Here is a 14,008-nt window from a genome sequence, read left to right as displayed (position 1 = left end):
ATTCTAGGCTCTGTACGAGACTGGATAATGAAAGTGGACGCATTTAAGGAGTAAATTTGTATCCAAACCAGCATTCATCCACTGTTTAGTATGAATCTATGTTCGAATAAAATTCAAGTTCAAACACTTTGCAATTAAGGAATTTGCTTTGAATGCAAATGCATTCGCATAATTTATCACAGCCTTCAAAAAAATTACCATTTTATGTAGCCTGATCGGCCTACATACCAGTAACAGTGTACCGCTTGGAATGCCCACACCTCGTAGTTACGTGATGCTTGAGGTGCTCAATGGCGGGTGATTTTTGGAATTCTGATTATGGAGATTATGGATATTGTCTTAGCTATTTAAATGCAAATAGTTTAAAGAGGAAATTGAAATCCTTTATTACTACATTTTTTGTTATTGGTGGACAGATATTTATCATTGTTCAAGTAATTCAGACGTCAGAAAAGGCTTAAACAGTAATAAATTCTCTTCAGTTATTAAGCAGGTCCATACAGTTTAGTTTTGTTATTTAGCAATTCAACGCAATCTTCAGTCCATAAATGCAATTATCATTAAAATGCAACAAGAAACATTCCTTTGAACTGCTAACAAATCCTGACTGTAGGTCCTTTTGGATCATCTCAATTGCACGAGAGGCAGCCTTGAGCTAACACCGGCTTGGAATCCCGAGAACAGAAAAAACGTCTCTCAGCAACGCTATCCAAGCCTGTTTGACTTCACTGCGCCGAAAACTTTGAATAGTCTGACCTTTGAGGTCGCTTTTTTGGTTGGTAAGAACACGAGGTCCACGAAGATACGCATTCCAAATCCGCGTGAGTTTGCCCTTTCAAAACCAACATCCAGATACTCTACCTTGTGGCCACACTTTGAATAGCTTAGAACTTTCGAGTTAACATATACTTGTAAAGAACTAACTTCGACGAGCATAAACTGTATTTATGTCTTCACATGCCTCTGCTACTGCAGTTGGCGTTTGACAATGCTCAGTCCAAAAGTCTTTGGTCTTAAAAGCTTTTTTGCACTTCGGCTGAACCATCATAGGACAGCTCTCCCCACTTCCTTGTCAGTGGTGAGTCTGCACAATTTCACTGTTTTGGTGTATATTAGAATTTTGGCATTAAAAGATGAACACACCTCGCCCCACAGTTAATGATGTCACCCTGTATATGGTGGCATTTCCTGTCAAAACACTCCTTCAACTCCATTTAACATTTGTGCCTACCATGATACTCAAAGAATACCTAATGTACTTACCGTCAGGACTGGTGACCGTGTTTTATTCACCATTTGTACAAAATGATACCTCCTACGTTCAATTTTGTTGCAGATTATGCGTTGATCAGGCATCTAAAATCTTTCCTTTCATGAGGTGTCTAGCCGTTTAGTGGACTGCGAAAGATGAATGACTGGTATGTGCTGGGAACCTCGGTAAAACTAATTACGGAAGAGATCATCAGGAAAACACCGTTTTCGAAGACCGTCTCCACAACTTTTGAATTACTCAATTGGCCTACCGTTGTGCAGCCAGTTGACAGTACTGTGCTGTGGCTGAAGTCTTCTGTAGCCACGAGTAGATATAGGTATCCACTTTTTCGGGTTTTATGACTTCCTTCACACGCCGATTCGTTCACCACATCTTGTTGTCACATGCTTTCGTGGTCTACCGTCACTACTGTCTGCCTTTTTGGCTAACTGTATTCGACTACTCCTGTGCAACAGAGCAAATTTGGCAGTAACATGTGTTTTCATGTACAAATGTAAAAGCAAAATTCGGCTTTTACTTTTAACTCCTTCGCTATTGCCCATCGCAATTAGTTACCAACGCATCTCCATGCTCCCTTCAGGTTGCACCAGTTAGCATCCCTACTCGCACATCAACGTCAAATACAGGGAATTTGATTAAAACAACCACATTTGCATGTCTGTGGCTCAGCTTTTACTGCCATCGAATACCTTGTATGCAACTATCCCGAGATTCTTCCACGTGTATGTACAATCCCACTTGGTAATGCACCTGCACGTTGCGAATGCATAGTAAAGGATCATGAGAGAGGGAGAGAGGGAGCTATCCCATCACCTATGTGCCTCCGAAGCTCGAAGAAAGCGGCGGCCCTAAATGTTAGCTGATTTTTTGTGCAACTTTTGCTTATTCTAACTTGAGGCCTACCAATGCGACTTATAAAACCTAGATCACATTATGTCTTTTGTGGAAAGCCGGGTGGCACGTCTAATCATTTCTTTGCTTCAATTCTCTCTATTATTTCGGTTATCACTTTATCCTAAAGATAAATACGTTTTTAAAATATGGTGAATTTTAGTACAAGTGAGCCTTATCCTTTTTTTTCCTGATTTTACCTTTCTACTTCCCTATGTGTGGTCGGTCACTGAGCATCAAGACACTAAGGTGATGGCGACATCTCTATTTGAAACTGTTATTACACTTCATTACAAAGGTTTTGAATGTTTAAACAATGTAGCTTCATTTGAAATTCATTCCATTTGGACCATCCGCCCTTTGGCCGAAGTAAACTTCCACAAATTTCGCCCTATGCATTTCTATCTGTGAGTTTAATAGCTCACACTACTCTTGTACTAAACATCATCGGTTCTTCTATTTTTAGGCTCCGAGTCTAATGTCACTTTCTCTGTTAGACGGCATAGTTGTAGCCGTCACGCACAGCTACCATAATAGACAAACTAAATTAATGTCTACTGTCTAGACGTGTTTGTACCGGTCACGTGCTACCCTTTCGCCTGACTTGTTTGGCGCACACCTCCAAACTGAAAGTCATTGCCCATTATAAACAATTTGGATAGGGTGTAATCAAGAATCCACGTTTGCGCTCGGGCACTTCAGTCATTTTGGCGCACTACTTCTTCTTCAAACATGGAATGCTAAGAATGTTAAATGTGGACGGTTATCAGCTATTTAGAAGACGTGATTGTATTTACGATACTGCTTGCTGTTCGCCACAGCGAGTACCTTCACTCTACTGCCCACTCTTTTAGCACCAGTGGGGGAATACACGTTTTGCTATTCAGGAGTGCATGTGCACATGGCGTTAGTTTTTTGCCACTGTATCAAATAAGTACAGGCTTAATTATGTCGCCGCTCCTCATTCTGTAAGCCAACCCACCGTAAAGACGTCTGTTAAAGTAATTTGTTTTAAAAATGATTCCCACTGGTCTGATATCAGTCATAATTGCAATTTTTTCGCCTTTGTCGTTCGTTTCCGCTGAGAGCAGCTGACGCATAACCTGTAGTGGCATACTTGTGGGAAAAAGTACCATATTTTACTCAAATATCCAAAGGTGGCCTTTTACACTTGAAGTCAGGGAGTATTATAACTAAATTAACTATTACCTGGATTTGAAATGTCTGCTTGCATGATTTTTATTGAAGTGCGTATACTGTCACCAATTCTCAATTTCTGTTTTTTTTTATTACTGTATGTCTCCTTGATGCCGGTCTAAATTTGATTTGCAACTTTAATGTCTGCAGTACTTGAGGGGTCTTTTAACCACATGATTGAAAATAAGGTTCTGAATTTGTAGTGTATTGGGTGTTAGTGATGGTCACCTTTGGTTTGGTTCCATTATCCTTAGAATGGTGGCCAAACGATTTAAGAGGCATTCTTGATACCCGAGATTCAGTGTCCCAGTAATTTCTAAAATTCCCTTACGATTCTTTTCATTTTTGCGCCGGAGGAAGCATGCCTAGCTGAAATAGGACGTTCCATCTTTCCTCCTTTTAAAAGCGGTAACTCTGTTGATATTTATGAAGGAATGGCATATCCTTCAGCACAAAACATTCTTGAAGCCTCTACTTCGGGGTGAACTGAGGTAAAAGTGGTAATTAAGGTTTAAGACTTCCATATTTAATTATTATTTTGTTTCTGAGTATTTGCCACACCTTATACAAGCATAGACAAATATAGGAGATAACCACACCCATTTGTGTTATTGGAGCCTGCAAGAGCATGCATCCAGTTTTGCGCACCTAATTCATCCTTTAAAAGGTAAGTTTTCCTTCTGGTTTTTCAGGCTCCTCTGTGTTAAAATACACCTTAAATTGCGTTCAGAACTGTCTCCACTAATAATGTCCCGGTAGCAAGACTTCTATACTATGAAATAGCAGTTTAAATGGAGCTATGAAAGTTTATTCTTTGTGACCGCTAAATAGGTCGAGATTTTTCCAATCTACCTAAAAAATGTGTAACGGATAAGACCTAGTTCAACAAATCATAAGGCACTAATAATGTTTAATTTTTCTGCCTACCATTTGTTTCGTAATCAAAAAGGCGGCTGAGAATGATAAGTCAACTGTTCCCTTTTGCCCACGGTAACGTAATCTTAACGTTTTTTCACCTCGTTTTTCCCTACAGATCTTGAAAAAATTATCATTGAATTCGACAATACCACTGGCATTTTGTCTTGGGACTTTGTCTCTGCCGAGTTGAGGCCGGCTGTCAAGGAGTATGTGGTGTTGGTCTCCTTCAAAGATATCGGTTGTGGAACGATGGAGAATCTTACGCTAAACTACCTGGCTGCCCTCAACTGCAAGTAGAGAAATTGTACCATTCGTGGTTTGGCAAAATAGCCCATTTTACGACATTTGTAAATCAGCATACTTGTATTACTATGGTGTCCCGTTAAGTTGACTGGTTCGATACTTATTCACAGTAGCAGTTGCCAAATCTTGGAGGGGTAACCACACTTTTACTGCCAATACAGGCACAAAGACGGGAGGTTGCACTACTCATCTATGGGGTGTGGAACAGCTCCTCAACAAGCGAGACATCTTGGCGAATTACACAATAACAATCATCCCCCAGTATTTCTCTTTCGATGATAATCAGCCGGTGCTCGGTACCCCCTCCCAACTGATGTTCACCTACGGCGTTCAAGGTAATGCCACCGGTTGACGTCGCCTTTACTTTCCCTATTTTACTGATGTATTTTGAGTAAACAATTCGTATTAATTTGTGCTACTGTAAGGACATTCGACAATTACCATGGCTACCAAGAGCTCCGTCCCCAGGGCCCAAGCTGTCAACCTTCAACCCTTCAGAAAGGTCCCCTGTGAAAATGCGAAGGCTGAGGAGATGGATGCAACCTTTCAACTGACGGCATATGCCATACTAGCTCAAGGGAAGGTAGAAATGCCTTTGGAAGGAGTTGAATATAAAAAGCTCTTTCCAAACAACTATGGAATAGGCGGCACCTACAAAGTTAGTAACTTGCAACCTGGACGTGAATATAGAATAAAGGTAAAACTAACAGTCTTAATTATTTTTTTTTTGCATTACAACAGTTGAAGTAATGCTTTTGAGTCATCTGTTAGGGTTTCCTCAAGTATCCTGGACCTCTTTCCGATTTGGAGTCAGCAGAAACGGCATTCACTACTCCTGATGGTGGGTCATTCGATTTGTGGAAGTTCGTTAGTCCTTCGTATTTCATGGAGAGGCTTTTTTATAAATTCGAGCAGCCTATGTTTATAGCCCGCCTTGAACTTCTCCACCGAATACTTTTGATACTTTGAGTTTCCGTCTTAGTCGTTCGATTGTCGTGAAATAACTTGCATACCAGGTGCGAATTCTTCTTCACCGGCATGCTGCAGTACTTGAGTTACATCTTTAGGCGATAAAAGGTGTTTAGTTCTGAAATTAAGTTTTATAAAATTATTGTAGGTGATATTGAGGGAGCCATTTGGCGCAGGCAACTAAACCACCTATTTAGCGTTAAGATGGGAGGATATTCTTCAAGGAGCACACTTTGTTCACCAGTCACTTTTACTCGCCTAGTTATTTGAGAGTAAAAGCGAAACACCAAAAATTATCTTTAAAGAGTTGCATGCCGAAGTCATTTGTTCTTGCCTCTTCGTGATCATTCCAATGCTGTCTGACCCCAGTCCTGGATGTGATCAGAGAGGTTTCGAGAATTCAGGTTATGCTTACGATGTGAGGTCCCAGTTCAAATTTTTTGGGCACTTTTTGTGAGTGATTTATATTATTTTAAATGCAGTCTCGTTCGACTTTCGTCCGTTATGCAGAACATGAGGTTGGACTCAAGGCCAAGATTTGAGGCTGTTTTGTTCCTCCTCCTGTTAGGCATCTCTACAGATTCAACGAAACTGACCTTCTTACAGTGTACTCTCGGAGGTAATACGCCTAGAAATAGATCCATTGGAGTGAACAGAGGAGCTGAGGGAAATGTAGCACGAGTAACAGCTAAAGTGTTTAGCTCTGCTTCAATGTGGTGATTTTCTCAGTAGTACATCAGTAGTGTACTGTAAAGGGTGGAAATCTCACCTGAATTGGAGGCATTTCCTCTCTCATCAGAGATCCTAGTGCCGGAGAAGCACGTTGTAAAGGATGTTGGAACAAGTCTGTTATTCAACTGCTCGGCGGCAGTGGGCACCGATCCGAAATTTCAGAAAGAGGTGCGATGGCTACGAGCAGACGGTGAACTAATGCCAGAGGGCGCCTTCTCACGCACCGCAGCTTTCCCCGACGCTAATGGCTTCCTCACCGCCTCCCTCAGTATCCCCCGCGTTGACGATATCCACGCTGGCGTCTACTGCTGCTCTCCTGAGCCTCCCGTTGAACACTTTTATGGCAAACCACCCCACTGCGCCGAATTTCGGCTCATTGTAAACGGTGGGGATGTGCTCTTGTCTCTACACATCATGCATTGTATATGGTGTTTTATTTCACTGTGTGGAAGAAAATTTTATGTTTATTTCAACGATGAAAATGCTGCTTAATCAGACAGTCCATGTGTTAATGTAGAGAGGTGAATCTGTGATCCCTACACCGGTCAACAGAAATTCTCGAAACACAAACAGAAAATTCGTACATGCTAATGGCTCAGGTATTTAGTGATATTTTGCAGAAAAAATAATTTACCATTTTCAGGTTTTTGCCCAGTTTCTACCGTGTCAGTGGTGGTTAAATAGACAACATCGTGTAATTACTGTTTTCTGTACTACAAATTTAAGGGTTTTGACAATCATAAGCTTTTTCGACTATTTTGGCTGGTCTTCCATAAGATAAACGGTAGTACTAGCACTCATACTTACTTTTTTCGGATATTCAACTCTCAACTTCAGCATATCTCTCCGCTAAGAAAGCTGATGTTCAGCTTTAAAGACGGAGCCAAACCCAAAGCCAAAGGCACTTTTTTTCTCCTAACAGACCTCAAGCTTGACCGCTACGAGCTGGAGGCGAACCCCGGCATGGCGGTGTCAGTTACCTGTTCCACGAAGCGCGAAGGCAACCTTCAGTGGCGCAGACCCCACGGCGAGGTGGTCTTACAGACTCACCACACTGCGGCGTCCAAAGAAACGCGCTGGGTGCAAAGCCTGAGTCTCCTGCTACCCGAGGTGAATACAGAGAATGTCGGAGACTACCAGTGCTGGTTCCAGCCAAATGAGGGAGAAAAGCGTGCGCCTGAGACGTTCACTCTGCGTCTTAAGGAAGGTAAGTCGTAAATGGCCACCTCGCTGTGTCCACTTGTCCTGAATGTAGATATTGATGTGTTTTCACCTGTGCAAATGTTTTCGTTGCTCTTCGCTGGTAGAATCAAATTTATCTTTGCTTTTTAATAAAGATGTTTCTCTGGGCACAAACACTTTGATCTGCATAATAAAAAATTAAACAGACTGCCATTCGGGCAAAGCGAAGTGCTTTCCTTTAAGAACCTATCATTGCATAGTCCTTCCCCTAGTTGCCGTTCTCTCGTCTTCTCGTAGTTTGATAGACGAATTAAAATGATGTTAGAATATGAGTAACCATCTCTCAACCTAAATTCGCTTGAAGTAGCACATTTTGCTTTTCAAAAGATGCGGACCTAATCTGCTCGCAATGTGCTGCTCTGCTTTAAGTAATTGCCTTGTATAAAGAGCACTCTTAGTGATTTGATCTTTTGAAAATGATGACAAACAATTTTTTTAAATGAAATTTGGTCATTTCTTCCCCAAGCGTTCGCCTCCTTTTCCACCCCTTTTCGGTCCTCTAAGTACGCTCGTAAGCGACATTTAGGGAATCTCTTTAAGGAGAGTAAGCATTGCTTCTCTACTGTTCTGATGCAACAGGACCGTTTATAAATCGGTTAATCTGATTCCTGGTAGAATACGTTACATATAATTGTTCTAGGTGATGTATTCTGAATTACAGTGGGTTGTATTCTAGTGGGGATTGTTAATTTCGTTAAAGTACAGTCTCACAAGTTGGTGTTCATTTGATACGATTCCATGAAACTTGCCAATCTAGTAGACCAAATTTTATCACTCGGTGGCTACCACTTTAATTGGTTTATAAGCAAAAAGTGGATTGAAAATATTTTATGATAAGAAGTGTATCGTAATGATAACAAGTGAAAGAAATAGGCCTTGCTCATGCACTACAACTTATTAGGCGCATTTTATCGTAGTATTACCTCAGAGAGACTAGTGAAGCAGCATGGTTCCCCTCTCCTTTCCGGCTACAGCGCTAACTGTAAGGCGACCAGTAATATCAGCAGACACACTGCGTTTCGGTGAGATCACTACCCTAACTTGTGCCTCGCTAACCGCGGGAATGGGCCCGAAGCGATTGCGGTGGTACCGCTACTTACCGGCGGAGTCGTCGGAGGCAGTGTTGAAGGCGGTAACCACATCAGCGGACGGGCTGCAAGAGGTGATTGAGGAGACGAACGTCTCAAACGAGGTGATTCTCCGTGTCCGCCTAACGCCCACCGCACAGGGACGCTATACGTGCGTCGAGTTCCCCGAGAAATTCTCTCATCTGTCCAACGAGGAGTATCTACCCCAAAAGACTCTACTGCAGCACGCCCTTCAGCATACTTCTACCGAAATTAGCTACCGCAGTGGTGAGTGCTTTACTATCAGCATCAATACTTATATGAAAACGCGACAAAGTTAATTTGGCAAATTAGAAAATAGTCGAGCGCTACTAGCACCGGTTGGACTGATTTATTGAGCTGTAAAATATGCTCCCCATCGGAACTTTGCATGACTGTCACAATCCAACTTTCTGGGATGATTCGTATAATTTTAGCCGTGGCGATCTCAAACCCAAGTAGACTTAATGACGGTGGAGGATTAAGTCTACGCTGCACGGGCTACCCCTCACTTCCTGATGAACGCCTGGAATGGGCCTTCAAGGCGTTCACCAAGGAGTCTGCCTATGTCTTTGATGATAGAGCTCGAGGCCTATTTACGCTTGCAGACAACGAGGTAGTCATATCATTTCACTTCGGTTTGATACTTCATTTAACGCAAAATATTGCCATTATAAATACACCACTGTGTGGAAAAATAATCTTTTACACATTTTGCGCAAAGTGTGACGAACCTACGAGGTGACATGAGATTTTAAGTATTTATCTGTCTTCAGTATTTGAGACAATTATTGTGCCACTTTTGCATTAACATGTCATTCTTTTAATGGCACTTTCATTCCTAAGTGTCGTGAGCTGCTGGGCAGGTATGCGACTATAGAAAACATTCCAATTTTGATGCTCTTGAAGCTACTGTGTAAAAGTTGAATTCCATTTTTATGGGCTTGATTCTCATACCCCCAAAAAACGCTGGCCAATTTGTGTTCTCGTTGTGCCCTTCTGATTGGTCAGCACAACGTGGATGCATACAAAGTACTTTCATGAATTTTAAGGTCAGAGCCATTCACAAAAGTAAATGTGGATACGCATAGACGGCGACTACCTGCGCACACCACCACTTTATCATGGCAGGAGCGCGCGAACACACTGGGAGTGTGCTCAGCGTTAACGATGTCTTTTATGTAGCCTTAGCGCCTTTGATTTACTACTTGTCGGCGTCCGCGCTCCTACACTCATTGGGAGTTCATAACACGAGCTAATCAGTTGTTTTCTTTAGGTTGAACTAAAAAATGTAGCTAACATCATTATTACTTAGTCCTCTTTCAATCACACAAGAGCTAAATTAGCAAATGTAAGACATAATTTACCTACACTTCGACATTGTAAATATCAGCTAAGTACTAGAACAACTTGTCACCTCGACCATGATAATAAATAAGTCATTACTTAACGTAGCGTTCCAAGGGCATCCACTCTTACCGTCTAATCAATTTGTATTTTAAAACATCCAGCGAATATCGCATATAATGAGCTGCTTCCGACCCAATCTCACCAAAGTCGTTGCCAACTGGCCCGGTGTCGAGAGGGAAAATCCGCAGTCGACAAGACAAGAGCTGTACTCACCGGATGAGATAGAAATCGACATAATGGAGAAGTTTATGGAGGATCCAGTGTGTCAAGGAGCCGTGGGACAACTAGTTTGCCAGTACCGAAGACTAAACGCACCTCTGCCCTTCTTCGCCTCCGCTGTCGCCATGCTACCGGAATTCGGACTACACCCTATTGGACGACAGTTATCCTCCCCTACTGCTGAGGAGATGATTCCGCTGGATGCGATTCGTGGTAAGATAGTGGCTTTTTATGCAACAATTATTGCCTTAGTAAATGTCTCACTGGGATTAATCCCCGACCTGGTATTTATAGTTTACAGTTTTGGGGGCCTAGAATCATCCCTGCAAGAAAACTAATAAAAATTATACGTTCACGTTAAATGGGTCACTAACAAAGACCGGAATGGAAAGGACTTTAACCATCGTAAACTGCATTTACCTTCCCCATAACCACCTGCTACTGAATTTATACACCCATCATAGAGTTTAATCAGTATTTAACCTGAAAGGCCCGCACATTAGAAGAATATCTTAGTTCGGCCAAAACATTCGGGGAGAATTCATTTCACTTCGTCATCAATGCTGGGATGCCAATTGAAAGCGTCACACTCAATATGGGCTCACCATTCGGCAATGCAAACATTCACCTTGGGAAACGATGACTGTTGAATGCAACGCTCCCACAGAATGATACCTCTCACGTTCAATTTTGCCACAGATTACTCGTTGATCAGGCATCCAGATTCTAGCCTTTCATGAGGTATATAGCTGTTCAATGGACTGCGGAACTGAATGACTGGCGATGGCATAATAGCGGCAATTTTATGCATGTAGCATTACAATTTCTAGCTTGACTTGACATTCTGCCCAAACTTCACTAAAGTAGCTCACTGCTTACTTTCCTACTTCCTTCAGACGCTTTCGATGTCTACAGTGCTCAAGGAAGCTCTTCGCAACACAGAAGCGTCGAAAAGAACGGATCACTTTTACCCCACCCTCACCAGACAGTTGCTTTCGTCCTCCTTCTGCTCATTTTTGCAGCGTTCCATTTCGTCTGATCAGAGTGGTGCCCAAACTTCCTCACGATTGTCTATTTTTTGTTTATGTAAAAAGAGAAAGGAAGGCACTTTCCCCCCACGCCTCCCACTCCCACACCTCACGTATGTGAATCGTGTGGTAGTTCTTTGCCGCTGTTGTTAATTTTTTTCTTTTGTGCACACCTTTTCTTCACCTCGTCTCCGTACCTAGGGTACTGCTTTTCGAGTGAAAATATATGCTGGGGTTGGATTAAAATATTATTCACTTTCTTTTCTCGGAATTTGAATAACTTAAATTACCCCCCCGGCTATTCAGTCAGCACCATCATAGAACCCTGTTTGCTGAAATCGTATTCTTGGCTATGCGGTCATGCAGTGAAGCTGTATCTTGGTACGAATGGAGGAACAGATTAATTGCCACGAACTGGGATTAACCAAGGATAAATACCAACAGCGAGGCTTTGGGATACAGCATAATTGTGCGTGCTGGTGAGGGCGTCTGCTCATGCATACTATATTACACAACACCAGGAACTTTTCTTTACGCTTTTAGTAAAGTAACATCGAAAGCGATAGCCTTTTAATGTATACGGGAATTACGCCATGTAAGAACATTACTGTTTTGGGAATGCTGATGACTGCTAGCTGCATTCGAACGACAACAGTGTATGAAATCCATGGCTCAGTTTGGCATTCACTGTGCATTTTTGACTTGGATAAATGCCAACGCATTCTCCACCCACTACACACATTTGCTGTTGTAGTGGACTTCATGGAATTTTTCTATGCCCTACGGAGAACCAGCCTATTGAGACTAACCAAAATTGAACAGGAATCAGTACTTCGCACCCTCTAAAGGTGCCATTGGACGGCTCATTTTACCCTTAGGAGGGCAGGTAGGTAACCAGATTAGCTGGTGGCTTGCGATAGTGTCGAAAATTCATGGCTTGGCTTTCACGATGGCAACTGGAGCAGTGCACATGAGTAAACGTTTTCCAAGAGAGGATTCGCGATGTATCTCCGTGGCCATTGTGAGTGTTCTTTGTGCACTCTAGCTCGCTCATCTTATCCCAACGCCATTGTCATTTCCCGATGAGCTAGTTTGCCCGCGCACACACACGCTCAAGTCCATCGGGTGGCTAAGCTTTGTGCACTAGCGTCCCACAATTTTGTATTACTGCCTGTCATGAGGATTTGACGTTGCCTTTGAATCACGTTAGCACTCCTCTCCCCTATATCATCCTATCGACACCCTCCACCCTTTAGACTTCACTGTCTCATCTTCAGCATTTCGACCTGTGTGGAGGCTGCTGAGGTGTGTCTCCATTGTAAGCACTTCCAACTACGCTTTCACAATGACCATCCCCTTTGTGGAGGAGGTCAGCCTGACCAAGGCGGAAGTTGCAACACCCGCATTTACTCAATTTCGATTCCCTGACAGTCTACTGGAGGCTCACAAGAAGTCTGGTAAAGTGATGATTGTGAGCTTCGCTACTGTTCTGTGGACCCATCACCAACCCCCACTTTTTAAAATCTACCAAAAGCCTGAACTAGATACGATTATGAATGCAGAGATGTTTTATTACAAACCGGAAAAATTAGGCTCCCTGTTAACACTGTATTCTTACAGCACTAGCAGTTTCCAGCATCGTCACGCACCAGACCTCCTCTTGAATGAGAAATTTTGGAGTATGCCAACACACGAAGGTTGTGGCCCCTTTATAATGGCGGTTATGCCTATTAACAAGGAAAATAAGCAACAATTCCCCTAAGCACCTGGGTTCGATGTCCAGAGATATTTCCAATTGACTGCTTAAACCACTTACAACTATATTTATTTTGGCAAAACAATTTATACACCATTGATGAGGGGTGTAAAGAGTGTATTTTTTCGTAAAAAAACCCTCAATGTCGTTGAAGCATGCGGGTTTGTATATGTGTCAAGTGATTCCCATCAATGTGAACCTGACCGAAAGGTGAACGCTCGCAAAGTGGATGTGCCCGGAGCTCTACCATGGCATAGTCAGCATTTCAAAATCCGGCACGAAGGCGACAACGTACGCCTCGCATGAATCGGCATTGATCCATTAAAAGGTTGAGAAATCGCAGTCATCGTGAATGAGTAGGACACATATTTTCACTACAAAAGGATCTACTTTGGTAACTGACTCCCGCGATGGCTTAAATTTGAGGTAAAATTAAAAACAGGCGCACTAGAAATGGTCGTATATTAATATTAATGGAGGTATTACTTGTACTACTAATTTACAGTAGTTTGGTTAAAAGAATACCCATGAAGGACCGCAAGCGTAAAACCGTACTCAGATTCCCCAACATTCACTGCCTCTTGTCTGATCGTGATCTAATTTTTCTTGGTGAATATATATTAAATCAAGATCCATTGGCAAGGTCCTTGCCTCTAAAAGTAATTTTTAGCTTATTGTTAACCGTTGCTTGGGTAAGGGATGGTTTTGGAAGGTCACCGTATATGCTGTTAGAATTAATGCATTACCGGATGCGTTACTTTCTGGACACTCTCTCCACCCTAGGAGTTGGAGATCCCTCATTACCCTTACGAAAAATTCGATGGGGTTAACCAATTTCAGTCTCGCTGCTCATGTGTCACTTCGCTGTTACCAGAAGGCAGCTAAAAAAACCGAAGGCAACCAACTTGGGGAGCTCACACCTTCTAAACTATGAGCAAAAGAGCCGAATGAATGTCTACGAGCC

At 42.4% G+C, this 14,008-nt stretch overlaps 1 protein-coding gene across 1 annotated transcript; it reads left to right on the top strand. All coding sequences in view use genetic code 11, as the record gives it.

The window, feature by feature from the left end:
* Positions 1–290: 290 nt before the first annotated feature.
* EGR_04620 (hypothetical protein) lies at positions 291–5,332 on the top strand (the record flags this gene model as incomplete). Its single annotated transcript, XM_024493869.1, has 4 exons — positions 291–434; positions 4,395–4,453; positions 5,081–5,279; positions 5,324–5,332. 4 exons carry the CDS (start codon positions 291–293, stop codon positions 5,330–5,332), a joined length of 411 nt encoding a protein of 136 aa, XP_024351797.1.
* Positions 5,333–14,008: the final 8,676 nt, after the last annotated feature.

Source organism: Echinococcus granulosus (genome assembly GCF_000524195.1).
Source record: "Echinococcus granulosus chromosome Unknown EG_S00029, whole genome shotgun sequence".
NCBI classification, from domain to species: domain Eukaryota; kingdom Metazoa; phylum Platyhelminthes; class Cestoda; order Cyclophyllidea; family Taeniidae; genus Echinococcus; species Echinococcus granulosus.
The sequence above is the reverse complement of the archived record's forward strand: the minus strand, read 5'-3'. Positions and strand labels throughout refer to the sequence as shown.